This window comes from Xiphophorus couchianus, chromosome 14, assembly GCF_001444195.1.
Source record: "Xiphophorus couchianus chromosome 14, X_couchianus-1.0, whole genome shotgun sequence".
NCBI classification, from domain to species: domain Eukaryota; kingdom Metazoa; phylum Chordata; class Actinopteri; order Cyprinodontiformes; family Poeciliidae; genus Xiphophorus; species Xiphophorus couchianus.
The window spans coordinates 17834995-17862700 of record NC_040241.1 but is presented as its reverse complement, the minus strand read 5'-3'; the positions used below and the strand labels follow the sequence as shown (position 1 = coordinate 17862700).

General features: G+C 38.5%; 1 protein-coding gene across 3 annotated transcripts; it reads left to right on the top strand.

The window, feature by feature from the left end:
* The first annotated feature begins 3 nt into the window (after positions 1–3).
* hspa12b (heat shock protein 12B) lies at positions 4–25856 on the top strand. 3 transcript variants are annotated; one of them, XM_028037825.1, is made up of 16 exons: positions 4–117; positions 4499–4603; positions 7155–7228; positions 8705–8765; positions 9065–9147; positions 11509–11633; positions 11718–11904; positions 12661–12765; positions 12871–12987; positions 15331–15508; positions 21210–21296; positions 23161–23265; positions 23337–23595; positions 23685–23788; positions 24548–24738; positions 24814–25856. In XM_028037825.1, exons 1-16 carry the CDS (start codon positions 42–44, stop codon positions 25297–25299), a joined length of 2343 nt encoding a protein of 780 aa, XP_027893626.1. In that variant the 5' UTR covers positions 4–41; the 3' UTR covers positions 25300–25856. The 3 variants fall into 3 exon arrangements, with proteins under 3 accessions (XP_027893626.1, XP_027893624.1, XP_027893625.1); XM_028037823.1 differs by lacking the exon at positions 7155–7228; XM_028037824.1 differs by lacking the exons at positions 4–117; positions 4499–4603 and having other exon boundaries at positions 6367–7228.
* The last annotated feature ends 1850 nt before the right edge of the window (positions 25857–27706 follow it).

The window sequence follows — 27706 nt, the reverse complement described above, 5'->3', positions numbered from 1 at the left end:
AAACAGTGTCGTAGCCCGCTACCCTTCACTGATTGGTTGAAATGAACGTTGATCAAAGCTCCTCGCCACGCTATTGGTCCATGTTGAAGACAGGTCCCGCCTTACTTCTCCATTCACGTAAGTAAACAAAATCGTCCTTTTTGCTCCTGTCGCTCATTCTTGTGATCAGAAGAGTTTGTATTTGACGACGTGGCCCTTTTTAAGGAGGTCTTACGTGTATTTTACACGTTAAGCTCCAATACTGTGCTTTTTCGAGAGACAGGGAGGGGAATAATGAATGAAAAGAGGGATAAAAGTTACGCATGGATACTTTTATAAGCAGTAATTTTAAAAGTTGGGGTCGGGAAACCACGTGTGGTCACGAATATGCAAGTTTGGGGTCTTTAGGGCCTCTTCAGAAATCAACCTAAATGCTAAAAATATTAAGCACAAAGCATATGGATTTTAAAAATGTAACAGATTGCAAAAACACCTACTGAATACAAGTAAAAGCAACATGTAAGTAAATATATTTGCTATTGATGCTAGCATTTCTTTTAGAAATGCTGTAGAGTCTGGGTTGTGTCCCTCTTACATTTTTATTTTGTGGGGCAAAAGTTCAGGAAAACTTTTAAACTTGAGTGCATGTCTATCCTTATAATCATTTTCATTATTATCAGAGATAACCATAAGCATTTTATTTTAAGTTTTCTTAACAAAATTGAAAAAATATGTTGTCTTAAAGAGAGTTGTTTTTTTTTTATCTTGAGCGTATTCAATATGTTCTTATTAGTAGAGCAGAGTAGCGACTACAAGGTCAGAATCACTTTCTGGTTTATTATTTCTTTTTTTTTAAAGTCCATAATGAATATTGTTACTGCATTCGATGCCAGCTTTTGATTTTTCAGCTGCAGTGCATCAGATGGATGCATTACTCCCGAATCACAGTGGAGGGCGACTGTAGCACACACTGTGGGTGACATACTGCACCAGCAGAGGTATAATTTAGTTTAAAATCTGGATCACAGAGGAGAATTCGTACAGTAGATGTGTATTAGTTCTCTCCAAGCTCCATTCAGTCCGAGGCCAGTACAGAAATATCAAAGACCCTCATCAAAGTGCAATGTCATCCCAATTTCTAATTTAACATTGACAAAGTTAAAAGAAAAATTTCCATGACTCTCTTTGGTCCACTTAACTAAATGTAAATAATTTCTGCAGCTGAGTTTCAGCTTCTTTGTTTTCTTTTTCTTGGTCTCTGAAGCTGCTTTTTTTTTTGTACATGCCTGTATTGTGTGTCGAAAAAAGATGCAGACATTAAATTCAACAATGCCAGATGTTCCCCTGAGTGTCAGTCTAAATTTAAACCTCTGTGTGTGTGTGTGTGCCTGCAGATCATCTGTCCACAGCGTCCTGCGATATGTGTCCCTGCACAAAAAGCTGTAGGAATGTGTGATTAAACACATATGTGCGTGTAAGCTGAGTGTGAGCTGCAGCTGCATGTTTAATGTAGTCTATCTGGGAAATATCTGGTGTTTTTCAGGCTTTAATGAAGATTTTATGCATAAAAAATGTGAAGAATAGAAACAAACTTGAAGCCTTTTCAAAATAAATGTTTGCCAGAACAGTTTTTCTTGCTGAAACCTCTTTTGATTTATCCTAATGCTTATTTTCTTCCCTCTTTTAGCCAGTTGAATCTTGTCTAATGAACTTTTCTGACATAAAAAGTACCTTTAAATCTCTTGCTGTTTTGTTTATATTATGTTATGTTATTTATCTTGTGGAAAAAGAACCTTTTTACACTTGCATCTTTACTTATAAAATTAAAGTTTCATGAATCTCAATCTGCATTTTGAAGAAGCTCTGATCAGACATGAATTATCCAGGCTGGGATTTATTTATCAAACCTTTTAGATTTTCAAATATTCATGATCAGATCTCTTAAAATAAAGTGAAATGCCAGTTTATCTTAGCTCTGCATCAGCTCTGCTTGAATCCAATCACAAGCCTGTAAAGACGTATCCCAAAACTCCTTCAGCTGCTTCTGCAAATGTATCACAGGTGGAAATTAATATAAACATGTACCTAAATTATCACATTTTTATTTGTGGAACAACTTGAAAATATTATGCTCTGTGTTGCAGCAAAGCTGGTGCAAATGTACCGAGTTCATTTGCTAAATACAAATGAACTCAAAATTTAGAATGAAAGAGAAACAACCTTTATTGTTCTGCAAAGGGAAAATTCAGCAACAGATATAAAGATTCACACAAAATTTCTTAAGTGTTAAAAACAATATATAAAAAAATGAAATTAACAATAATACCAACAATATAGACTGTAATGGAAGATATTGTGCAGTTTCTAGAAATCCAAGGGATGTGCAACTGAGTCGAATCACATTTTCAGAAACATACATAATATGCATTTATACTTAACATAAAAAAAAACATTTTAATTACAATACAGTATGTCACAGCAGCAAAACAAATGTACAATAAGAGCGGAAATGCTATTTTGCTTGATTGTAAAAACACCAACATGTATGTAAACACTTATGGAGTTTGTTGTATTTATTTGTAAAACAACCAAAAATCAAACCATGATTACAACAAAGTCCTATTTTTGGTGGTGGCTAAATTTTGCACTATCAGAGTTCACTAAAGAATGGATCCAGTTCTTCAGCTTTTCCCAGTTTTTCTCTCCACACACTGGACCCCCTCCTCACTGCTCTCCAATCCCCTTCAGTCCCCCTCGCCATAAATTTCCTCCTTCGTCTTTGCAGTCGAATCATAAATCATAAAGTTCCCTTCCTGTTCCCCTCTCTTGCTTGCTAAAACTGTTTTTTATGACACAATAGCCCAGACTCCAAGTCAAAGAACAGCCACGTTTTAATATGTGTGTGTGTGTGTGTGTGTGTGTGTGTGTGTGTGTGTGTGTGTGCGTGTGTGTGTGTGTGTGTGTGTGTGTGTGTGTGTACCTCCAGCTCTTTCCTGTGGCTCCGGTTCCCCACCCCAGGCTGTACAGTACGACTCAAACATTCACGTGAATATGCACTGGGGGAGACGACACACCCCTAGAATGCACACTAAAGAGGAAGTGGCATGTTAGCCCTCTCACTTGCACCCAAACGTACAAAAATACCTTCTTTAATTTCTGCACAAGCCCCTTATTGTTGCACACACAGGTGATTATTGTCAGTCTTTTGTTTTTACTCACCTCAGTGGAGTTGCTAAGCAACAGGCCTAACGTGAATTTAAGAAAAACAATAGTTGAACCATAAGATATTATATTTATCAAACTGTCTGGAGTTACTTCTGTGTAGAAACTTGTTTCTCTGCAGGAATATTTGGAGCCATGTTGCTTCATCTAGAAACAGAAAATCCTATTTTAATTCCATAGCCGCTCAAACTTAAACAGATTCTAGATGGGAACAAGTGTGGGCTTTGACTAGACCATTCTAACACATGCAGATGTGGGTAGAGTACCCAACGATTTTACTCAAATAAGAGTAGCACTACTTCATCATATTTTTAGTCAAGTCAAAGAAGGTATCCAATAAATTACTCAAGAGTAAAAAAAAAAAGTATTGGTAAGAAGTCTGATCAAATATCAATTATTTAATATTTAAAAGTTACATCATCAGATGGACCAAAATATAAAGTTATGTAGAATTTTGGAATTGTAAAGACCAAAATGAAAATTTTTCAAATAAATAATTATAAGATAATAAAATCAGGCTAAAGAAACTTTTTTTTTTCCATACCAATTTATTTCAACGAGAAGCTGCAAGAATGTGTCTGTTTCTGGTGCAGTTACCTAGCAACGCCAGCCCTGTCACCTAGCAACCCAAGTGGAGTTCCAGCACATTTGGTCAGCTGGTTTGACCGCTGTACAATGGCTGCTGGAAAAGACAAGTGTTTTGTTGTTGACTAACGATCCAGAAACCCCTTGCTACATCTTTGTCTGTTGTGCAGGAGGCTCCACTTCTGCTTTTCAAAGACGTACGGTTATATAATTGTGCATTTGTTTGCAGCCATTTTCATGTGTGAGTGTAGACTTTGAATTAGGGGGCGTGGCCAGCAGCAGCTTATTTGGATTTAAAGTGACAAGACGCCCTAAAACAGCTCGAAAATAGGCAGGACTGACCAGACAAAAATCTCATTATCTAAGAATGACTTTGTGCAACCCATGTAATAACCTTCCTTAACATGTTCAAGGAACCATAATAGGTCACCTTTAACTTTTGACTGCATTTCGCTTGTTTCCGCAGAGTGACGTCTGGTGCTATCTTGGGAAGTAACAAGTTCTCATTCAAGCTTCTGTTGACATTTTTGGGCTATTTAAAGAAAGTGCCAGGCAGCATCTATGTGTGTTTGAGTTTGTGCACATGTGGCATGGGTGTGTTTCCGTTGCTGGAGGATTACTTCCAGAGTCCCTGAGATAATGTTGAATTCATGAAAGGAATGTCACACAGGGGGTTCCTTCCTGTCACCTGACCCCATCTCTTCCTGTGCAGAGTTTCCTGTGTCTGAGTGTCCACTGAGGAGCCAGATCCTGACTGAGGTGATGGAGGAGCTGATCTGCAGTGCTGCTGATAGGATCAGGATGGATGCCAAAGAAAGTAGCAAACTTCCTCTAACTTCCTTATATTTAGCAACTCCAGGTCTTTAAAGGTTCTCCGTGACAAACTGATATTCGAGGAAGAAGTAGCGACATCTATTAAGATGTTCTTAAGATGGTTTCACGCCTGACAGCCTGGTAGATTTGGTTCAATTGGGGACCAAAACTGCAGCATTTGGTACATTGTCAAACAAACCATACACTTTGAGAAACCTGTTTACCTCCTCACCTGTGGTGGCGCTGCACCACGGACCACTGAAGGAAATGACACAAACACACTGCAGAAGAAGACATGCCTGCAACTTCCTTCTTCAAAACATGCAAACAAAAAATAGAGTGCTGTCAAATTTTAGTGTTTGTAGGATTTTAAAAAGATCACTAGCCATTTCTCCTGCTAGCACTACACTCTCACTTTTGTTTAGATTGTATTTACCCAGAATTCCCTGTGCTTAGCTTAGCCCTATTTAAAATACAAACAAATCTACTTTGTTTATCTTGAAAGGCCGGTGTGAATTAGCAACCAAACTCTGATTCAGACCAAGCAAACTCTGGGCCACTTCAGGCAGAGTGAAGTTAGGATCAGGGACAAAAAAAAGTCCTGACTGGGACATCCTTACGTTTGCCCAGTAAAATAAAACAATAAAAGACGTTACAATATGGAGGAAAAGAAGAGAGCGAAAGAGGTGATGACAGGCTTTGCATGGGGCCTCTTGGTTTTTCAGTCAACAGGGGGAGAGGTGCCAGGTAATGACTTCCAGACCCGCATGCACACACACACACGCACACACACACACACACACACAGATACACTCTAATTCGATTTGGAAATCTGACAAGATGAAGAAGCTGAGTGTATGTGAACATACAGTATGTGTGTGTATATAAATACCCGGGGCTTTTATTTCACATAATAAAAAGATCTGGCTTGCTTTTTACCAACGAAGAGTTGGATTACCACTACTATCGTTGTGTGTCCACACACATGCAACAACACTGGCGGTTCAGATCTCTGCAGATCTACTGAAAACACACAAATGCAGACATAAAAAAAAAAAAAAACTCAAGACGAAAAATAAGCATGTCTGTAAAAGCTAAAACCAAACAAGCAAGTAGCACTGAAGTTGCCTTTACCTCGTGAATTGTAAAAACTATTCACAAGGCAAATATGACAGTGTAGAGCCAATAGACCAACAGAGAAAAAAAGATAACCCTGCAAAAACACAAAATGTTTAATTGGAAGTTTAACAAGTGAGAAAATGTTTGGTGTTATATGATTTCTTGCTGAAAAGGAAGTTGGAAAAAAGGCTGGATATTCAACAAAACTCGCCATCCCACTACAAAAACACAAAATCTTACCAACTATTTTTGGTCTAGTTCCTAGTGAAAATATTGTAGCAAACTTGAAATAAGACAAACTACTTACTTAAAGGTAACCTTTCAGCCAGATATGGAGGCTTGTTTTAAATAAATAATTTCTTAATATTAATGAGAAAGTATTTGTTCCATTTGCAGATTATTTCACTTATAACGAGACATTTTTCCCATCTTATACGTTAATTTATTGGCCAATGCAACTAGAACATTTTTATCAATATTAAGGAATTATTTACTTAAAACAAGCCTCTGTATCTTGCTGAAAAGTTACTTCTAAGTTAGTTTGTCTTATTTCAAGTTTACTGAGACATTTGCAAGCTAGACCAAAAATACTTGGTAAGATTTTATATTTTTGCAGTGAAGGTTTTGTTGAATATCCATCCATTTTTCCAATTTTATCATTGGATTAAAAGAAAATGCATTTTCAGCAAGAAATCAAACATGTCAACCTTTCCAACTCCGTCAGTGACATTAAACATTATTCTGTCAGACGTGACAGTGAAAAACTGGAGAAGTGCCGTGAAGGTCACCCCAAGTTTGACCAAACACACCTGGCTGCTTCCTGCCTTTGTCTGACACATTTACAGGGAAAGTTGCATCAAGGAAAGAGAGAGATAAAGATTAAAGGTTTGAAAACAATGTTTAAAAGATATTTAAAAAAAAAAAAACAAAGCAGGAAAGGTGAAGACAGGAAGAGGTAATTAAACGAATGGGAAGAAAGAGAGAGAGAGCAACATTACTGGAGCAGGATACAAAGCCAGCGTCAGAATCCACCCTCCGTCTCTGACTTACACTCTGCTGAGGTAAATCCCCCAGCATTCCCCCTCGTATGCGCTGACATAGCCCTCCCACTCCTGTGACTGGTTCATGTGTGTGTGTGTGTGTGTGTGTGTGTGTGTGTCACCACTTTTTCTTCTGACATTCATTTGCAAAGCAGAGAGACGGAGCGCTTGGCTGGGGCTGCAAAGCCAAATCACAATTCCACCCAGAGAAAAGAAACTTCTTCCTGCAGCTTTTTGCCGATTCCTTTAACATCCAGTTTTGGAGACTCTGCATGCAAAACATTTGGGAGGTCTTACTTTTTTAACAACAGCTTTCCAGAAAAGCATCCTCTTGTTTCCAGCTGCGCTTTTCCTCTGGTCCTTTATCCATCCATCTTTCTCGCTCTCTGGAGGCAGAACTCCAAAGTTTAGGAAAATTTCTCACAGTCCAGCAGAAAAACTTCAGAAAAAAGAACAAAGTACTTGAAGTGGTAAGTCAATTTAAGTAGGAGAAACTTTTTTTGATCATGCACTCGCAGTCCTGCAGTAAAAGTTTATTGATTGTGAAGAGACAGGCACGAAAACTTGAAACCTGAAACCTCTGATTCCTTTTCTGCTTTTGTTTAAGAGAACAAAGGAATTTTGTCCAGTTGTTTTTATGAGCCAATGTATGTAATAACGAACAACACTTTAATGCATTTTTAATGCAAAGATGTCAAACTGATAGAACTCAGTTGTAATTGGTGCATTGCAGAAGACACTAGAGGAGCTTTTATCCTCTTGGTTTACTGCACAACTTCATGATCAAGTCAAGTAGTAGTACAGTATTTAAACGCCAGAGTGCATCTCTTTCTGCACAGCGATTTTTATGAGGAAGAAAGAAGAGATAGGATGAAAATAATGAAACCCATGTGCATTTTTATCTTCTCTCTGGTTTTACCATCAGAGCAACAAAGAGAACAGCTGGGAAGGAAAACCAGCACTTACTGGTGCATAAAATGCAGACTTAAATACACACACACGCACACACACACACACACACAGATGTTTTATGTGTGCACAAAAAAAGTCAAACCAGTAGAGCAGTAGAAAATAAACTACTTTTTTGCATTAGCAAAATCAAACATGCTATCTGTAAAAATGCTATTTAAATAAGAAAATGACAATATGTTTGAGGGAAAAAAAATGTCTTGAGTATTTTCCCAAAGTTGAATAAGTAAAAATGAAATGTGTAGATATCCATCGAAGTAATGCTCTGTAATTTTGTCTAAAAAAAAAAGTATTTTTATGTGTAAAAAGGTCTGGAATGCTGACATGAAAAACATGGGAATTTATTGTAATGTTTAGCATTTATTGTGATCAATTTCTTATCATGATAAGAATTTTAATTTAATATTGTCACAATAGATTCCAAGAAATCATGTTTTTATTCAAAGAAACAATTTTGTGTTCAATGAGAATATCAATAAACACCAATAAATTGGAAAATATGACAATTACTGTGTGCAGCTTAGTGACAGAAATTGCACTTTGTCATGTGGCTGGTGTCTTAAAGTAGCGCGTCACAAATGGGAATGTTTCTTAAGAGCAGTATTTGTGTTTGTGGGATAAGAAGTAATTAACAGTCACAACCACGCAGATACTTAAAAAAGAGGTAGTAAACAGTTTTTATTATCACTTTTATTATTATCACAGTAGTACCACAACATGTGGTAAAACTTAGTGTGTAATCTTCCACCTTTGTAAGAACTAAATAAATCTTTTTCTTAGAAAACATAGACAGTCTTTATGGGTTTTTTGGGGGGGTTTTAAGATAATAAGGTCCACAATATTATGGTTGATGCTTAAACTTGTTGGTTTTTCTCGTTAAAGTCTCTGTCATGAACAGAATATTGTAAAAAGTAAACCTTTTCAATAAGAACATCTTAAATTTGTTGTTGTTTTAACGTGAGTCCCATTCTCCGCAGACCCTGGCTCCTGTAAAAATGTCTGAGGAGGTCCAGTTGGATTCAAATCTGCAGATTCCTGGTAAGACCCACGTTTATTTTATTTTTTAATTCATCCTGGTTGAAATGAGTCACTTCTTCTGCATCCTCTGGCGTGCTGACCTCTCGTCGTCCCACTCCCACCGGGGTACACTACCCACTTTGGATTCCAGTGACATTCCAATCATTCCTGACTTTCATTCATTTCAATTATCCAGACTCACTTCTAAAGAACTGCGGCGCTTTCTTGTTTCTTACCGTAATCTCCTTTAGTTGTGGTAATTCTGTGATTATATGGCTAGATATTGTTATTAATCTCTTAATTTCCTATTATTTCTGCAGCTGGGAGTTTATCCATTCCATCTTCGCCGGCCACAGCCAGGAACGACTGCAGCATCACGCCGCTCACGCCCTCGCCTTCACCGGTAACCAGCAGCCTCTCACCGCCACACACCCTTCCTGTTCTCTGCTCTCTCTTTATATAGAGCTTCTACCTGTTATTAGTGGGTCACATGAGGCTTCAGCTCTCAGTTTACAGTCGAGAATAAGCATGAAAACCAGTACTTCAACGGGAATGTGATCTAGGGAAAAGAAGTGCACAGCAAAGAAGTTCAGCAATCACAAAAATGGTTGTACATTATGCATTTGAACTCATTTTTCAAGATGGAATGACCTTATAAAAAAAACTGTGATTAATTCTATTCAGTTGAAAGAGGGGCGTTATGTAAAATCAACTTTTTTGAGCTTTATATCATAATATCGACTTCTCAGTCCAAAGCATTTCAAAAAGCTTAATGGAAAAACATTTTGTGATGAAGTGTTGAAGGCAGAATCTCGTGTTTGCTGAAGGCAAAGAACAGGAGCTTCTTAAAGAGACAGAGACTCAATTTCAAAGCGCCGAGTCATACAGCATTTTTATAACAAATGAAGGTAGCATGGTTACTTGATTGTGTTATAAAATTGCAGTATTAATTGGAAAATTAATACTAATCTAATCTAAGTACTAAAATTAATCTGGAAAATACACCGTAACATCCCTTTAAATGTCCCTTTGCAAGTTGCTTTTTGTAGCAGTAAACCTCTGGCATCATTCTGACTCTCAGATTTGGTGGAGTTCATCAAAATTGTTTTCAACCACAATTAAGGTCAAGGATTTCCAAAAGCTTATTATTTGCCTCCTTCATCTCCTCCAAATCAGTTTTTCTGAGTATTAAGAATCAATGTCAAGTGGGAAAACCCAGTTCTTCCCAATTTCAAACTATTTCACCAAAACCGCCCCCCTCAGGAAATTGGTTATGATGTTCAGGAACAATCTAGTGACCACAGGTTATGTGAAGATAATCATAAACTGTAATATTCTGGAACACTGGTGTTCCTTTTATTTCACACGTGGAATTTTATGGTCAAACGAGACATTAGCTGCATCTCTTGTCCATGTAATCGCACAAATTGGAATTACGAAAATACATTTTCTTAACGAAAACATGTCACATTTTTCAATAAAAGGTTTTTATTCTAGGATGAGGTGGGGTTTTTTTTTTTTTTTGGCTATGTCAAAATTAGCGTATATCACAAAACTGCAATGGAAACACTTTTTTTGCATCACAAGTCACATGGTCAACAACCAGTGTAAACTGGTGAAGAAGACGACAGGAAGTTTTAGGAGGATGGTGGCGCTGCATGTTTTTTAATGACGTGTGGTTTTAACTGCATTTGTTATTTAATTGGGAAATTGTGTTGTTGTTTGTTTGTTTGTTTGTTTTTTACATTAGCACAATATCAACAAAGTTTTGCACAAATTTATAAATGGAAACCCAGTTACTGACACCAAATAGCTCAATCAGCAGTTATAAATGACTTAGACTTAGACTTAGACTGACTTTATTGTCATTTTGCATGCACAGGGTGTATACAGAACGAAATTTCGTTGCATACGGCTCAGGACAATGTTTTGAGGTTCCAATGTTGTGAGGTTACTCCAGAATACAATAAAATACAGTATAAAATATGAATATAAATATGAATATAAAATATAAAGTGCAGGACTGACAGTAAAATAGAAGTTATTTAGCTCTGTACATGTGCAAGGTATGAAGTGGAGACCAGATTTTGAGTGCAGTCCAGTTAAGAGTTCAGCAGTCTGATGGCAAGTGGGAAAACGCTGTTTCGGAACCTGGTGGACCTGCACCGGATGCTGCGGAACCTCTTTCCAGAGGGCAGCAGGGAGAACAGTCCATGGTGGGGGTGTGAGGGGTCACTGATGATGTTTCGGCCTCGGGACACGCAGCGCTGGGATGAAATGTTGTGAATGGAGGGAAGGGGGGCCCCGATGATCCTTTCTGCTGTCCGCACCACTCTCCTCACGTTCTTCCAGTTGGAGGCGCTGCAGCCTCCACACCACACAGAGAGGCAGCTGGTCAGAATGCTCTCTATGGTGCTTCTGTAGAACGTCTTGAGGATGGGCGGGGGCAGGTGTGCTCTTCTCATCCTCCGCAGGAAATACAAGCGTTTCTGTGCCCTCTTGACCAGAGACATGGTCAAGTCATATTGTCATATTATATCATATTAAAATATTGTTAAAATAAAAACCAGCTTGAACATCACAGATAAATATTTGTTTCAAATCAGTAGCCATATGTTGTCTTCAGCTACACTCAAATCACAGTAAAATAAAATAAAAAAAATTTCAAAAGGGCACTTTTCTTGTCCAGCGATAAAAGGGTTTAGCACCCCCTAGTGTCTATCTGAATAACTACATTAACAACTCCTGTCTCTTTTTGTGGCAGAGGGTGGAGGTCAGACCCAGGATGGCTTGTCCCTTCTCTGTCGTCATCGCCATAGACTTTGGGACGACCTCCAGCGGCTACGCTTTCAGCTTTACGCACGACTCCGAAGCCATACATATGATGAAGTAAGAATCTGCTTATATTCCCCCCATTTATACCATTTCTACTTATTATAACTCCCATTTACGTCACTGCGTCGTTCTGTGCAGGCGCTGGGAGGGCGGCGATCCCGGAGTGGCCAATCAGAAGAGCCCGACATGTTTGCTGCTGACTCCTGATTTGCGTTTCCACAGTTTTGGGTTTGCAGCACGGGATTTCTACCATGACTTAGACCCGGAGGAGGCCCAGCACTGGCTCTACTTTGACAAATTTAAAATGAAAATCCACAGCACCAGTGTAAGTAGCGCATACAGTTCTGGTCAGAAATTTACATGGGCATCTATCATGGGCAAGAAATATGTCACGTTCAAATATAAACACACACCCAGACTGACGTATCTCCACAAGTTTCACCTCAGACACATACTTTTCATAGCCTTAAACAAGCTTCTGGTAGAATCTATTTACTGGCGTTTCAATTATTGTCCACAAATTGTTAATAAAGTCAAGGTTTGGGCCATTTCAGACACCTAATATGAACTTTATCCACGTTTAGTTCCTTGTTGGTACAACCAACTGTATCAAAGTTTCAACCATTTAAGTTAAACTGTCACCCTCAAATGAATTTAAATTTAGAAAATTGTATAATTATTGTTTAATAAGAACTCTGAAATCAGCAAATCTGAAGCTTAACCTAAAATGGAAGATTCAAAGTAAGAGCAGTTATCAATACAAATGCTCCTACTCTGCTTGATACAGTCAAAGTACCAAGCAGAGTTCAAATCTAAAAACGAAGTGTCAGTTGTCAAGCATGATTTCACAAAGTTGATGGTCTAAAGCAGGGGTGCTCAAGTCCAGTCCTCGAGAACTTCCAACCTGCAACTTTTAGAAGCATCCTTACTCCAACAGACCGGGAATCGACTGAATAATTGGCCTCTTATTAATAATCAATCGTTATTGAACTCTTGAATTAATCCACCCAAATATCCAATCAAGGTTTTGTTTTAGAAATGTTGGGGGCTAATAAAGCTTGTGGTTCCTACGTCTCAACAGGACTTGACGATGGAGACGGAGCTGGAGGCTGTTAACGGTCGGAAGGTCCGGGCCATCGAGGTGTTTGCACACGCCCTGCGCTTCTTCAGAGAACACGCTCTGAAGGTAAGGCCTCGGTCGTCAAGGCAACGCGACGTCGCACAGTCCGTCGCCGTGTTTCCAGATCTAGGGAGCAGTGGTACTCGGAGGTGACTGGAGGTTCTGTTTCAGGAGGTGAAGGACCAGTCGTCTTCGGTGTTGGAAGGAGAGGAGATCAGATGGGTGATCACCGTCCCAGCTGTGTGGAGGCAACCGGCCAAGCAGTTCATGAGAGAGGCAGTGTACCTGGTAGGACATCGCAACACGTCTGATGTCGAAGCAAACCCCTCCTCAGATTAAAAAAAACATTGCCTTTGCGTGGGAAGGTTTCCCTCCACATCATCCTTCCAAACTAATTATCCTTCTAAAAACAAACAGCTTGCATTCTCAGACAAAGTCTTTTTTTAAAAGGGTACGTATTATGTAAAATTAACATTATGCACATTTTTGAATTTCCATTTGGATCTCAACTGCTTCTAAAAACAGTCAAACCGCTTAAAAAATCACTAAACTGTTTTATGGAGTCTGGGAAATGTGCCATTTTAAAAGCCTTTCAGTTGTTAAGTCACATTCCACTGACTCTGCACTGTTACCTAGCAACCTCAGCCAAGCCCAGCCCTGTAACCTAGCAACCTCAGTGGAATTCCAGCACGCTTGGTCAGCTGGTTTTACCACTGTATGCGTTATACAATGGCTGCTGGAAAAGACAAGAGTTTTGTTGTTGACTTACCATCCAGATACTACTTACTGCGTTCTTGTTGGTTGTGCAGGAGGCTCCAATTCTGCTTTTCAAAGATGTACAGATGTATAATTGTGCATCTGTTTACAGCCATTTTCATCTGTGAGTGTAGACTTCGAGTTAGGGTTGCGGCCAGCAGCAGCTTAGATGGATTTAAAGTGGCAAGAGGCCATAAAACAGCTCAAAATAGAACTGACCAGACTAATATCTCATTATCTAAGAATGATTGGCAGCAAACAAATTTAACCCATAAGCCTTTCCTAACCTGTTCAAGGGAGCATAATAGGTCACCTTTAAGCTTTAGAGGAAAATATCCTGTAATAGATATTAATTGCTGAACTTTTTCTATTAATTTGCGGATTTTAGGAAGCCCAGTTCGTATGTCTGAGTGAGAGAGGGAGAATAAGGAAGGAAAACATCAAGCTGGAAAGAAAGCCTGGGATAAAAGACAGATTAGCTTTCCCATGAAGGATTCTTTACACAGATTACAGAATGCATTTGGCTTTGTCTGTGATTGTATGTCACCCTATGAAAATACTCACACCCTTTCTTATTGTGTACGTGTTAGACCAACATGTAGGAAGTGCGCATGCATGCACAGGAATGCATCAAGCAGAAGGTTCATGCAGCTCTGCATCTCTTTCTGCACCTCTTACTGTTAAAATCATTGATGTCTCTAAGCTCCACACACAGAATGAATCATTTACATTTTCTGCCACTTGCTTCTATCTCAGGTGAGTTCATGAAAAGTCAAATAGACACACACACACCCGCCCACACATGCTCTGCGCTGGCTCCTGGCTTTAGGCCTGTTGGGGCGTGTGTGCTTCCTGCTGGTGGTGATGTCATTAGGAGCGAACAATAAGGGAGACCGGCGTACAAACACAGGAAGTAGAGAGCAGACCCCCGCCCTGCACAGACACAAACTTATTGTTACAGCCTACTCAACCTTACGCCCCATAACATCACGTTTAATACTTATACAAGTCGTTTAAATCCTTCATCCTAACAGATAATAAACAGTTCAGGTCAAGTTTGACTGTTTTTATCTTTAAACCTGTTTAGTGAAAAGGGATTTTTTTTTAAGTGTCGTCACTGTTTTTCTTTCTATTGACCTCTGAAACTTCTCCTCTTTTCCATCCAAAGGTCAGTGTGAAGAACACAGCTCTGTTTAGTTAACATTTTATCATGACCTATAAGCGAAAAGGATACTCAAAGAAAAACTATCTACACCCTATCATTTGGTAGATTGTAGAACTTCCTGTAGCAGCGATAATAAAAAGCTTATCGGTCTCTTTGGGATCATTGCCTTGTTGATGACCCAGTTTGGACAAAGACCCAGCTCATTTTGCATGTTTTTATGCTCCATTTGGGTCTCAACTGCTTCTAAAAACAGCCAAGTGAAAAAATATATATATACCTAACCATTAATTTGGCAACAAGTTCATGTTTTTTGGTGTCTGAAAATTGAGTTGTTTCAAAACCCTCCATATTGTTAGGTCACATTCTGCAGGCATTGCTTGTTCCGTTACCTAGCAACCCCAACTGAGCCCAGCACCGTCACCTAGCAACCCATGCTGAGCTCCAGCATGTGTTTTGTTGTTGACTTACCATCCAGAAATCACTTGACGTATTCTTGTTGGCTGTGCAGAAGGCTCCACTTCTGCTTTTCAAAGATGATTCTCATCATTTAAAATTGATTTAGTGTGGGAAATAAAATGTAGTGAGCATGTTTTGTATCGCCCACAGCCCAACCTGACCTATTCAAGGAAGCATAATAAGGCTACTGCATCTCTGTATGCGCTGGTCTCTCTATGTCGCAGTATACTGTACGTCTCTTCTGCATCCTCCAGGCTGGACTGGTGTCTCCCGACTGCCCTGAGCGGCTCCTCATCGCCCTGGAGCCCGAGGCCGCCTCCATCTACTGTCGGAAACTCCGGCTGCACCAGGTGATCGACCTGAGCCTGCAGCCAATCACAAACGGCCTGGACCTGGACGGAACCCGGCCCTTCGACTCCAGCTTCAGACAAGGCAGGTGGAGCGGCACCCAGGAGTTTTCTTCATTAGCATAAGCATGAAACCTCACTGTTTGTTTTTGGGGAGAAACAAAGAGTCGTGGGGAAAAACGTGACCTCAGATGCGGCTCATGTTCTTGCCTCAAATGGCTTTCCAGATGTGTTGTGTGTGTGTGTGTGTGTGTGTGTATTTCGGGGAAGGTTATGTAAAGACAAACCACTTTGAACAGGACACATGTTTCATGTAGAGCTGCCAGAGAAGCAGAAACGGATTCATGAGCTGAGGAAGAAAGAGGAGAAGAGCTGTGTTTAAACAGACCACAGAATTCCCAGAAAGAAGAAGCGTTCATCCGAAGGCTCCCTCTAATCAACGTTACACTCTGCCTGGGACGCTTTCTCTGGAGTTTAGTTAAATTTGCATCTAAAGTCAGTACTCTAATCTTACAATGTAGGAGTTTAATCAGAAATAGCAAAAGAAAGGACACATGATTAGATTATGTCATGTTACATTTCTTCTAAAATTCTTAAAAACACTCATTTAAAAAGCTTGACTTTCTTTTACATGTTTATTTTTCTAAATAACCACTCATTCTGGGTTAAAATGAACAGCTTCAGCCTCTCATAAACCTCAGTGCAGGTTATTTGGGACTTTATGTGATAGCTCAACTCCAAGTGGCTGATAATTAGGAAGTGGAAGGAAACTCTACAGGCACATAATAACCCAGGACGCCATTAATGCAAGAACCACTTTTACCTGCAGTGTTGATGTTTGAAGAGGTAGTCCTGGCTCCTTGAAAGAAATGCATAAAGAAAAATGCATGGCTGGTTTAAACCTTTTGGTTCAATACACTTACATGTATATGTTTATTATTTGTTTGAAACAGATGCATTTTTAATTTTAAAAACATTTTGCAAATTTTTTTTTAACCTCCATTTTGATCTCAGTTGCTTCTAAAAACAGCTCAAGCGTTTAAAAAAGAACCCTCCTGTATATTTTTAGCAATAGGTTAATGTTTTTGGTGTTTAAAAACCTCTGGAACATAGTGTCCCAATCAGGGGATTCTGGTGTCCCGTAACTTAGCAACCCCAGCCTGGTTACCTAGCAACACAAGCTGAGCTCCAGCACATTTGGTCAACTGGTTTTATCGCTGTAAGCGCTGTACAATGGCTGCTGGAAAAGACAAGTGTTTTGTAGTTGACTTGCCATCCAGAAACCACTTGCTGCATTCTTGTTGCTTGTGCAGGAGGCTCCGCTTATGCTTTTCAGAGATGTACGGTTAAATAATTTCACCTCTATTTACAGCCATTTTCATCTGTAAGTGTAAACGTTGAGTTGGGGAGCATGGCCAGCAGCAGCTTATCTGGATTTAAAGAGACAAGAGGCTTTAAAACAGCTCAAAATAGAACTGACCAGAATAAAATCTAATTATCTAAGAATGATTTGGTGCAAAAGAATTTAACCCATAAACCTTTTCTGACCTGTTCAAGGAAGCATTATAGGTCACCTTTTAGCTTTAGAGGACAGTATCCTTTTATAAATATTAATTGCTGAACTTTTTCTATTAATTTGAGGATTTTAGGAAGCCCAGTTCGTGTGTCAGAGAGAGAGAGAGAAGGATTTTTTCAAGAAATGTTTTGTACAGCCCATAGACCCTTTATAACCTCTTCAAGGAAGCATAATAGTTCACCTTTAAAGGAGAACATTTTGCATATTCAAGAGTAAAAAGCTTTTCAAGCTTCAGCTGGATTCAAACTCTGCCTCTGTTTGCAGGACTAAAACACTTTTTAGGTCCTAAAAGCACAATGTGAAACTCAGAGGGGGTTTCAGCAATGCATAATTCAGCGGGCAAAGAACACGCCGTCCAAAATCCCCTGCAAAGGCCCACTTATACATATGCAGCCAGCGAGATGCACACAAAGAACATTCACACACTCTAAACACAGGATATTGTAATTGGAACAAGGTGCAGCGTGACTGTGATCTCACCCCCTCCTGGCCTGTCACTCTCCCTCTCCTTCACTCGCTTTCTCCTTTCTTTCGCTTTTTCTTTCAATCTCTCACTTTATTTTCTTGCTGAGGTCGGTCCCATTCCCAGGACCAAAAGGACAAAAAAAAAATCAACCCCACACAAATACAGACACACAAACTTGGCATCACTGACCTGTTTTTTTCATCTTCTTCTTCTTCCTTTTTTTTCCTGCTATCTTTAGTAGTCCTTCCGCCTCATTTCGTGTCCAAATTTAGCGCCGGGGAGCCGTAAAAACAAGCACATGTACATTTTCTCTTCTGCAGTTTCATGTAAATGGTTTCCAGACTTGCTTGTCGCTCTTGAACAAAAACACACACATAAAATCGAAGCTTGCGTGATTTCAGTCGGCCTTCGTTCGGCTTCATTTACAAAGCACACACACTCACTATCACACAGGCGGCCATTCAAATAAATCTTTGCTTTCAAGACGCTGTTGCTCAACAGCTTCACAATCCTGTAACATTAAACACAGAATATTTGTTTTGATTTCTTTTTCAGAAGTTTCTCATGTGCGGTTTCGTCTGAGTTTCACACAAAGCAGAGGTCAAACTCACATCATTTTCTCTGCATTCAGTGAGTCTAAAAATTAAATAATACTTTACATCAAAGTAATTTGTCTCCATACATGTAGATACTGATTTGATTTGACTAATAAAATAATATGAAAACACAAAACTGTTTTCTTGAAGTCCACTTTCCATGGCTCTTTAGAGTCTAGAGGGCCACAGAAATAGTTATGGCGGACCAGATTTGGTCCACAGGCCTTCAGTTTGACAGATGTGTGCTGAAGCTTCTCCACAGTCTCATCCACAAAAAAAAACTAAAGCTAAATAGGAACCATAAAGTTTGTTCAAAAGAAAAACAACAAAAGAATAAAAAGGATCTGCAACTTCATAAAATTAACACAAAAAAACCCTGGAACTCAAAAAAACTTTAAATCTGAAAAGTTTTTTTTTCAGTTTCAAAACTTTTTTTTCCCATTTCAATTTTTTTTCAGTTTTAAATTTTTATTTCAGTTTCAAACTTTTTGTTAGGTTTCAAATCTTTTTTTTTTTGAGTAAACCCTATGGCCCTGTTTTAGCTTAAAGAAAACCTTTAACCCTTTTTTTTATTTGTTACAAAAAACAAACTTGATTTAAACATTTTCAGGCTGGATGTTATTGTTTATAAATTTTTCATGATTTGTTTGAACTATTTATTAACAGAATGCACTGACAACTTAAATTATCTTTAAAACTAAGAAATTAGTTTATTCTGCATTGACTCTGATCAACACATGGATTATAGGTAGAGACTCAATTATCTGCATACATCCTGGCGACTGGATCCAAATATAACCTAAAGATCTCAGAATGTCTATTTTTGTCATTTTTCTAATTATTTTTTATTCATTCGATGTATATTTAGTCTTTAAAACCACAGTAACTAACTTCTTGGTGGTATATTGTCTTCCAACATGGCCGTCAGGAACATCTCGTCTTCTCCAGCTGTGTGTTTGAGCGTACTCTGTTTTCATTGACCAGCACTCCGTTCTCTAACCCACCAGTCGTCGAAGCAAATCGAGAAACTGAAACCTGGGCAACTTAATTTCCCAAAACTCACCCTATTGCCATTCTACTTCGATTTAAAGTTATTCGTTTGGTTTAATATGATTAACAAGCTTTTCGGCTTGGGCACTTACAGGCAGATTGAAGCTGGCTGTGTTTATGTTTTTGACTGAGCTGCTTTTGTCTTAATTTCTTCAGTGATTATACTTTAAGTGTGTTTACATGGGGAAAGAAAAAAAATGTTTGACAACCAGAAAAGCAAAGTGAGGCTCTGAAAGTGGTGGTGACTCCTTCCAGCTGGAAAGAGTCCAGGCAACCAATAAAGTATCGTTATGTGATTAAAATAAAAACATAAAAGCCACAAATTTAATCCATATTTTGTACATTAAACATCGAATAATTTCTATTTTGATTTTTTTTTCTACAATTATGATACACAGGTCAGATATTTTGAGATAAAAGGAACCCTATTTACACTTTTTTGTGATCTCTTAAGACCACCAACCTTGTGAACCAGAGTTTCTTACACACCAACACCCTCCTAATAGATGTAACGAGAGCTCAACATGGAGAAGTTGAACTAAACGTAACTAAATGACACATTAAGTATGTTTAAACCAACGTCTAAACCTCAGATAAACTTGACGAGGAATTTCAAGAATGCAGTAATATGTGTTTTATCAAAACATACACCACTTCGTCAAGTGGAAAAAGCCTTAAAACGAGTTATTTTATTTAAAATTTTAGAAACGTGAGACCTTTAATACAAGAACATTTAATAATGAGACACAAAAATCATAAAAGAAGTTATGCTTAGAGGATTTTTGATTAGAAACTTATTTCTCAATCCTAACTATATTTGTCTAAAAATGAAATGTCTCTAAAAATGTGCCTTTAACATTTAAAATGTACTTTTTAAAGTTGACCAGGGTTTTCAAGAACAATTAATTGGAAAAGGACGGGTTATGGTTAAAACGCAAAATAGAAAGCCAGATTACACTCAGAGACAAAGACCTTTCAAATGTGGTAGCCTTATAATATGTTTATGTTTTAGGAATTTGATTAAATTAAAAACAATTCTCATAATTTTAGGATATTGTAAAAAGTAATAAGTAATCCTAACTGACATAAACGCTAAGCCTGATTTAATGTTAATTGAGAAAACGTTTTATTTACCTATATTAACTATATGAACTGTGACTCTGTTAGCTGTGAATTCAACAGCAAAATTATGACAAAAGAAAATAAAAGTGATGATAAGAACCATGTATTACTTTTTTAGGTAACCGTGTGGGACAATTATACCCCCACAAGCACAAATAATGCTCTTAAAAAACATTATCATTTGTAATATGCTAAATTAGGACACCTGTTGCATACAGAAGTGTAATTTATATCACTAAATTTATCACAGTAACTGCATTTAATCAAATGTATTGATATTTAATGATAATCTTACTGAACAGTTGGGAAAATAATAAAAATAACAACCGTGACTATCGGGACAGTTTAACAAAAAAAACAATATTGTGAATTAGAATTTATCATGACAACAATAAATCTAATTTCTTATAATAAATTTATTACAGTACATGAAGAAATAAATGCCGTCATAGTTTCTTACCCCAATCAATTAATTGCATGATAAATTATAACAAATTCAATTGTTTTTCCATTGACATGCCTTATCTTTTATCTCTTTTTTTCTCTGTTTCTACCAAAAACTGGATGATAAAAGTCTTCAGTTTGGTGCTTTGGGCTCAACTAGCCATTTTTTGAAGGATCAGTTTCAGTGTTAAATGTTCACTAGAATTAAAAGTTTATAGATTTTTTTAGAATATGCTCCTGCATTATTATTTTGTCATTACCCTTATATCACTTAAAAAAGGTCTCAAAACAACAATATTATTGTTTATCGCAATAATTTCTGGAACAATTTATCCTGTTATGGTGACAGGCCTACCCACATCACGCAAAAAAAGATGTGGACTATCCCTTTAAGATATCTTGGAACACATTGTTTCCCATCTGAACTTGGTGAGAACGAGTTATTATTTTTAGGCCAGTTGTTGTTGTTCAGCTCATCAACTTTTCAACATTCTGCTTTTAAAAACCGTTTTTGTTTTGTTTTGTTCTGCAGCGAGGGAGCAGCTGAGGCGATCCAGACACAGCAGGACCTTTCTGGTGGAGAGTGGAACCGGGGAGCTGTGGTCCGAGCTGCAGACCGGTGAGTGTGTCTGACAGTCCGCCTCACATCCAATACACTGATGGCTTTGACCTTTACCCTCCGACATGCTGACTATGTTATGCAGAGATGTTCTCTCTCTGTGTGTGTGTGTGTGTGTGTGTGTGTGTGTGTGTGTGTGTGTGTGTGTGTGCGTGTGCATGTGTGTGTGTGTTGAGGGGGAGGGGCTGCGTTCTGGTGCGTTGTGTTTAGTTTATTTTTTTCCCCTCCAGACAGAATCGATGTTTAAGAGTCCTTTCCAGCAAACCTCATGCTCCGATTGGGTCGAACAATATTCAGGATTTACATCTCAATTTTGTGTTAAAAAATATCCTTCCAGGGCAGAATTTGAGTTTGATCGTTTCTGTGTCGAACCGTAACGACAATCTGACGAAACGCGTGGCCCCACTGACCTTTTCTGCTCTCTTTCCTGTCCAAACACACACACACAGGATGGACCCAGCCCGTGGGACTCTACCCCTGCTCTGCAAACCCACTGAGGCAGTTACACAAGAAACCTTTCTTTGTCCTCCTCTCTTGCATTTTATTTGTTGTTTCTTTGCAGATCTAGTCATTTCATTCTGTGTCTTTTTATGTTTGGGTTGAAATCGAGTCCTTCACTTATCTCCAAGCACATCATAAACGCTCTCAGCTGTTACTCAACCCTGAAGTTGTTTATTGGTTTAGAGCCTTAAGGGAAAACAACAGACACACCTTCAAAAAACAAATCACTCAGATTGATCTCTACTCTTGCCTTGCATTAATGTGCTTGAACTTTGTCACATGGTGTAATACTACAGCAACAAACTTTATTGACAGAAAATACATTAATTAAATTCATCAGCCTTCAATAAGAAAGCAGAGCAATCTGTTGTAATACAGCAAATATGTCAAATATCACTATTTCTATGCTAAATCGAAAGCTAGTATTATAAAATTTAAGGTTTTGTTCTGGGATGGCAGTGAGATAAAAATGTGGTTTGAATATAATAAAAGAAAATCAGTTTCGTTGCTAAGGATGGCATATTCAAGACTCTAATCACCATCAAACCTCATATGATCCCATATGTTTTAATAATAACAGAAAATAATTACCTTTATTTTGTGATAAATTATGAAAACAGGAAAATAAATAAACCTAACTGACGTAGAAAAAATTACTTAAAGTGATATATACGTATATATACTGCTCAAAAAAATAAAGGGAACACTTTAAGTGTTAAACACCTGTTTAAGTGTTCCCTTTATTTTTTTGAGCAGTGTATATATATACACAGAGAGAGAGAGAGAGAATATGTTGAATATGGGGGGTATGAATATGTTTTTGGAAGGTATGAATATGTTTCTCAAAAACATATTTAATAAATCCAAAATGCATCACGAGAGACAGAAAAAAAAAATTTACTGTGGAAAAAAAAACACATTTTCAAAAAACACTGCTAAAATGATTATCAATTTTTTTTTAAAAAATTTATAGATCAATATGCAAAAAACAATTAGCAAAATACAAGTGCACACCACACTTTTCAGATTTTTAAAAAATAAAGTAGAAATACATCAACTTTATCAGTAAAAGAATCTGTAAAAAAAATTTTTTTAATTTCTTCTTTTTCAAAATATTTTTAGTCATGCACGACTGTGTTGTGATATGAAAAATTGTGGAAAAACTAAATGGATGTGAATACTTTTTTGAGGTGCTATAAAAACAGCACCTCAAAGCACCTTTAAGATGTGCAGCAATGCACATCTTAAAGAATAGATTTATGACTGTAAGACAAATGTAAGAATGAAGAAACCACTTTACTACAAAAAAACTAAAGAAATGAGATGAGAGTGAAGACTTTTGCTCACTACTTCCTGTCTGTAGGTGACAGGTACGTCGTTGCAGACTGTGGAGGAGGAACGGTTGACCTGACGGTTCATCAGATTGAGCAGCCGCAGGGAACACTTAAAGAGCTCTACAAAGCCTCAGGTACACAACTTCTCCATCCAGATATGACAACGATTTTCGACACATTTCCAAAACTTCAGTGCGTCTTCCAGGCGGTCCGTACGGCGCGGTCGGGGTCGACCTGGCCTTCGAAGCCATGCTGTGCCAGATCTTTGGCGAGGACTTCATTCAGAGCTTTAAAGCCAAGCGGCCGGCGGCCTGGGTGGACCTCATGATTGCGTTCGAGGCAAGGAAACGAACCGCGTCGCCAGGAAGAGCAAACGCCCTGAATATCTCCCTGCCCTTCTCTTTCATCGACTTCTACAAGAGGCACAGAGGTCAGAGTGTGGAGGCCGCCCTGAGGAGGAGCAAGTGAGTGGGACTGATGGGTGGAAGTCTGAGGCTGTGGCCTGTTGTTGTGTCTGTAAAAGTCAACAAGAATCTGTTTTTGTCTGTGTTAGCATGAACATTGTGAAGTGGTCGTCTCAGGGAATGCTGCGGCTGACCCAGGAAGCAATGAATGAACTTTTCCAGCCCACCATCAGCAACATAGTCAGACATATAGGTGAGAAAGACATGGACAACATTCAGACACTGTCCATGTACAGAAAGAGAAACTGTCTTTGACTTGTTTGTTATTTTCCACATCTAAGCCATCATGTCTTCATCCAGAAACTTCCTGGTGGCTTACCACAACAATCAGGAAATGCTACTGGTTTCCTTAACTCCAAATGATTGATTGTGAAATGGTTGGGTGAAACAACTATTGACTGTTTTCTACTTGTTTTAGAGTGGAACACATTTCTTCCATAACATTTTCAGTCATTGTTTACCTCTAGGTTTACCATATCTGGTTTCTTCTGGTGCAGAATTCTGGTGCATGTCTGGTGTTAGCACCAAATATGGATGGGGCACAAATCGGATTTTTGACAATGTGAAAAGATGGGAATTGGGCCATTTAGACTGCTGTGACACATGGGGGAAAAAATTGGTCGCATTCGGCTGCTGTGTGAACTTTGCTTTAGTCCTGTGCCCAAAGAGTCAGAAAAGTAGCGCTACATCACTAGTGTAGATTTTGGGGTAGTTCTTGTCATGTTGGCTTGGCTATTATAGGTTTCTGATGCTGTCAGAAACCTACAATACCTTCAACCTTTGGCAGATTTACAGTACACAAATTTTCTGACCTGAGAGGCCAGGAAAAACTTTTATATCAATGACCTTTAGGGAATAGAATACTAAGCTTATAGCCAGTGGGAAAGTAATCAAAAGGCAAAGTTCTTCAAAAATAACAACTCTGTAATGATTGTTTTCCTTTTTCTAACAGAGGAGTTGATGGGGAAGCCAGAGGTGCGCTGTGTACGCTTCCTGTTCCTGGTTGGTGGTTTTGCAGAGTCGCCGATGTTGCAGAAAGCAGTCCAGAAGGCACTGGGAAGGACCTGCCGGATCATCATCCCCCATGATGTCGGCCTCACCATCCTGAAGGGTGCCGTTCTCTTCGGACTGGATCCCACTGTGGTAAAGCACCAGGGATACCAGTTAGCATCAGAGTGGCTAACTGTGACTCTCGATCTAATGGCTTCTCTCTTGCAGGTCAGAGTGCGACGTTGCCCTGTGACCTATGGGGTCGGCGTCCTGAACCGGTTCGTTGAGGGACGGCACCCTCGGGATAAGCTCCTTATCAAAGATGGCCGCGAGTGGTGCACGGACATCTTCGATCGCTTTGTCTCCATCGACCAGTCTGTGGCGCTGGGAGAGGTCGTTCGACGAAGCTACACGCCCGCTCGGGTGGGGCAGCGGAAGATCATCATCAACATCTACTGCAGCGCCACAGATGACGTCACCTACATCTCCGACCCCGACGTCCGGAAGTGCGGGACAATAACCTTAGACTTACCGGAACCATTGGTGCCACCTGGGGCGGTGGGAGGAGCAGAAGCAGGAGCGGTTATAGCGGGCCCAGAAAGGAGAGAGATCAGAGCCACCATGCAGTTTGGAGATACAGAGATTAAAGTCACGGCTATTGATGTCATATCTGACAGGTCTGTCCGGGCTTCCATAGACTTCCTGTCCAACTAAGGTGGAGTAGCTTGAAGAGACTTGAAAACAACCAAAACTGATTTAATTCAGACATTATGGATCTTGATGTTCAATCAATATTAAATATTTTTCTCGGACTCTCCCTTAGTTCATCCTTCCAGCCCTCCAGAGAAGATTTGATTTCTGTGCATTTTCTGCACAGAAAATCTTCAAAGAAACAAAAACACTCCCTAAGACACAAGATGCTGGAACAAACTTACCCTTCAGTATAAGGATTTCAAGCTAAGACTGAATCACCTAAAGACCTCATAAAGTATACTACCTAGAGTGAGAATCACTCTAGTTTATTTTATCCTGATATGATACTCAATACCTCATTTAAATTCTATCATGAAACCTGTTTGGACTCGTATTGTTTCTCTAACAACGTAGTGTTCCATCTAGTGGTAAGATGACGTAACTACAAGCTGGAAAAGAACATTAAGGGTTGTGGCATTATAACATTTTAAACTTTTACAGTGTCATATGAGTGCTTCTGTGTTGAATATATTTACTCTGACTTGATTTGTTTAAACCGAATGAAAGCAGTAAAAAAAGGCCTAAAACGTTTCCATATTTTACAACATAGTAAGAACGTTTTTTAAAATTTTATATAAAAACTGCGTCAATACGGCCAGCATTGGGCATCCCTTGCTAGCGAATTTGAATTCACTAGTAATAATTTGAAATTATTAAAATTGAAATGTTACTAACAGAGTGATGTGTATTGGTTCGTATTGGTCAGTGATGCGTATTGGTATAAAATTGATAAATTTGAATTTTAATAAATTCAAATTTATTAAATTTGAATTTAATAAATTCAAATTTATTAAATTCAAATTTAATCAAATTTGAATTTTATTAAATGTCAGAATGAAACAAGATGGACGAACGTTGGCTGGAGGTCGAACGTTTGCTGAACGTCCGCAGACAACGTTCTACGTCACACAGACGTTCAGAAAACGTCAGAGATGCAAATATTTTCTAAGACAAAAATTGCAATTTAAAATAAAAAATGTGATCACTATAAGGGTTAAAAAGACACAAAAAATAACAATTAAAAAATCACTGCAAAAAATAAATGAATAAAAATCAAAGTTTGGATAACGTAATCTCCGAACATTCAACATTGAACATTAGCTTTTTAGCTAGGTCATTGGGTCAAAAATAAAGCTTAAATGTATGAAAGATGGCTAAGCTGTTTCTTGTAGTTGGTGACCAACTTTTATACATTTCAAGAGGGATTTTAGGCCATTCCTCGGTACAGAAACTCTTTCACTCTTTGTTTTCTGTATGTTTGGGATATGTAGCCTGGATTAGCCTACCCATGACAAAAATGATTCTTCTTTAGACACTACGCTGGAAAACCCATTCATTTTCAGATAATGGCATTTCTTTGAGCATATACTCCAGTTAAAGATTAATTAGTTACTACATTAAATTTCAATCAATTCGTCACAATCATTGCGATTAATCATTTTAGCCCCTAATACTGTGAGAAGCTTACAAAACCATGAGTTCATTTGCAAATACTTTAAAGGCCAAGTAATCTTGGAGTATCTGAATGTCTGAATTTGAAAAGAGTAAAATAATTTTAACTCCAACTTTAGGTCAGACAGCAAGTACAGAAAATATGTCTTGTCATGGTGCATTTGAACATCTTTCATGTCTTTTCAAGAGAGAGAGCGACAGAGAAACACAAAACTAACGGACAAAGCAGATCTCCTGAGCTGAGCCAGAAAACCTGAGAGGTCCAGAAGGATGAGGCAGCCCTGAACCCGACCGGAACCTCAGAACAGTTCCTCCGATGGGTAGACCGGCCGGTTCTCAATCACTGAGCTGCAGGAATCCCAAAGGAAAATCACTTCTGAAGGGAAGAGATGAAACACACACTAAGTGGCTGTTGGAGCACAACTGAACCCAACATGGACTTTGGGTTTCTGTTTCTGTTTGTGCACAGAGAACCAATACGCATCACTCTGTTAGTAACATTTGAATTTTATTAGTTTTTTCCTAAAATTGATCGTTGAGAGGATCAGGATGGACCAACACTCACAGGTTTGTATTAATGTGGTCACTGTTTAACGAACAAGTTTAGCATTAGCTAGCATGTCGTCAGTCAGTTAACTGTTTATCACAGCGTGATAAAATAAGTTATTCTAACTCGCATCTCTCACTGTCTTAATGAGCCGTAATGATTAAATGCAGGTGAGAGAAAATGCCCGAAACATCGATATTGCTAACTAGCAACAATAAAGCGGTTTTATTCACGGTAAAATCATCAGCTGTCAGTAAGAAAAGCAAAGTTTCGCTAAATGAGACGAACATGGTGAACAATACAGACACCAGAACGGGATTTTCCTAATATATATATAATATAATATAATAATATATATATTATATTATA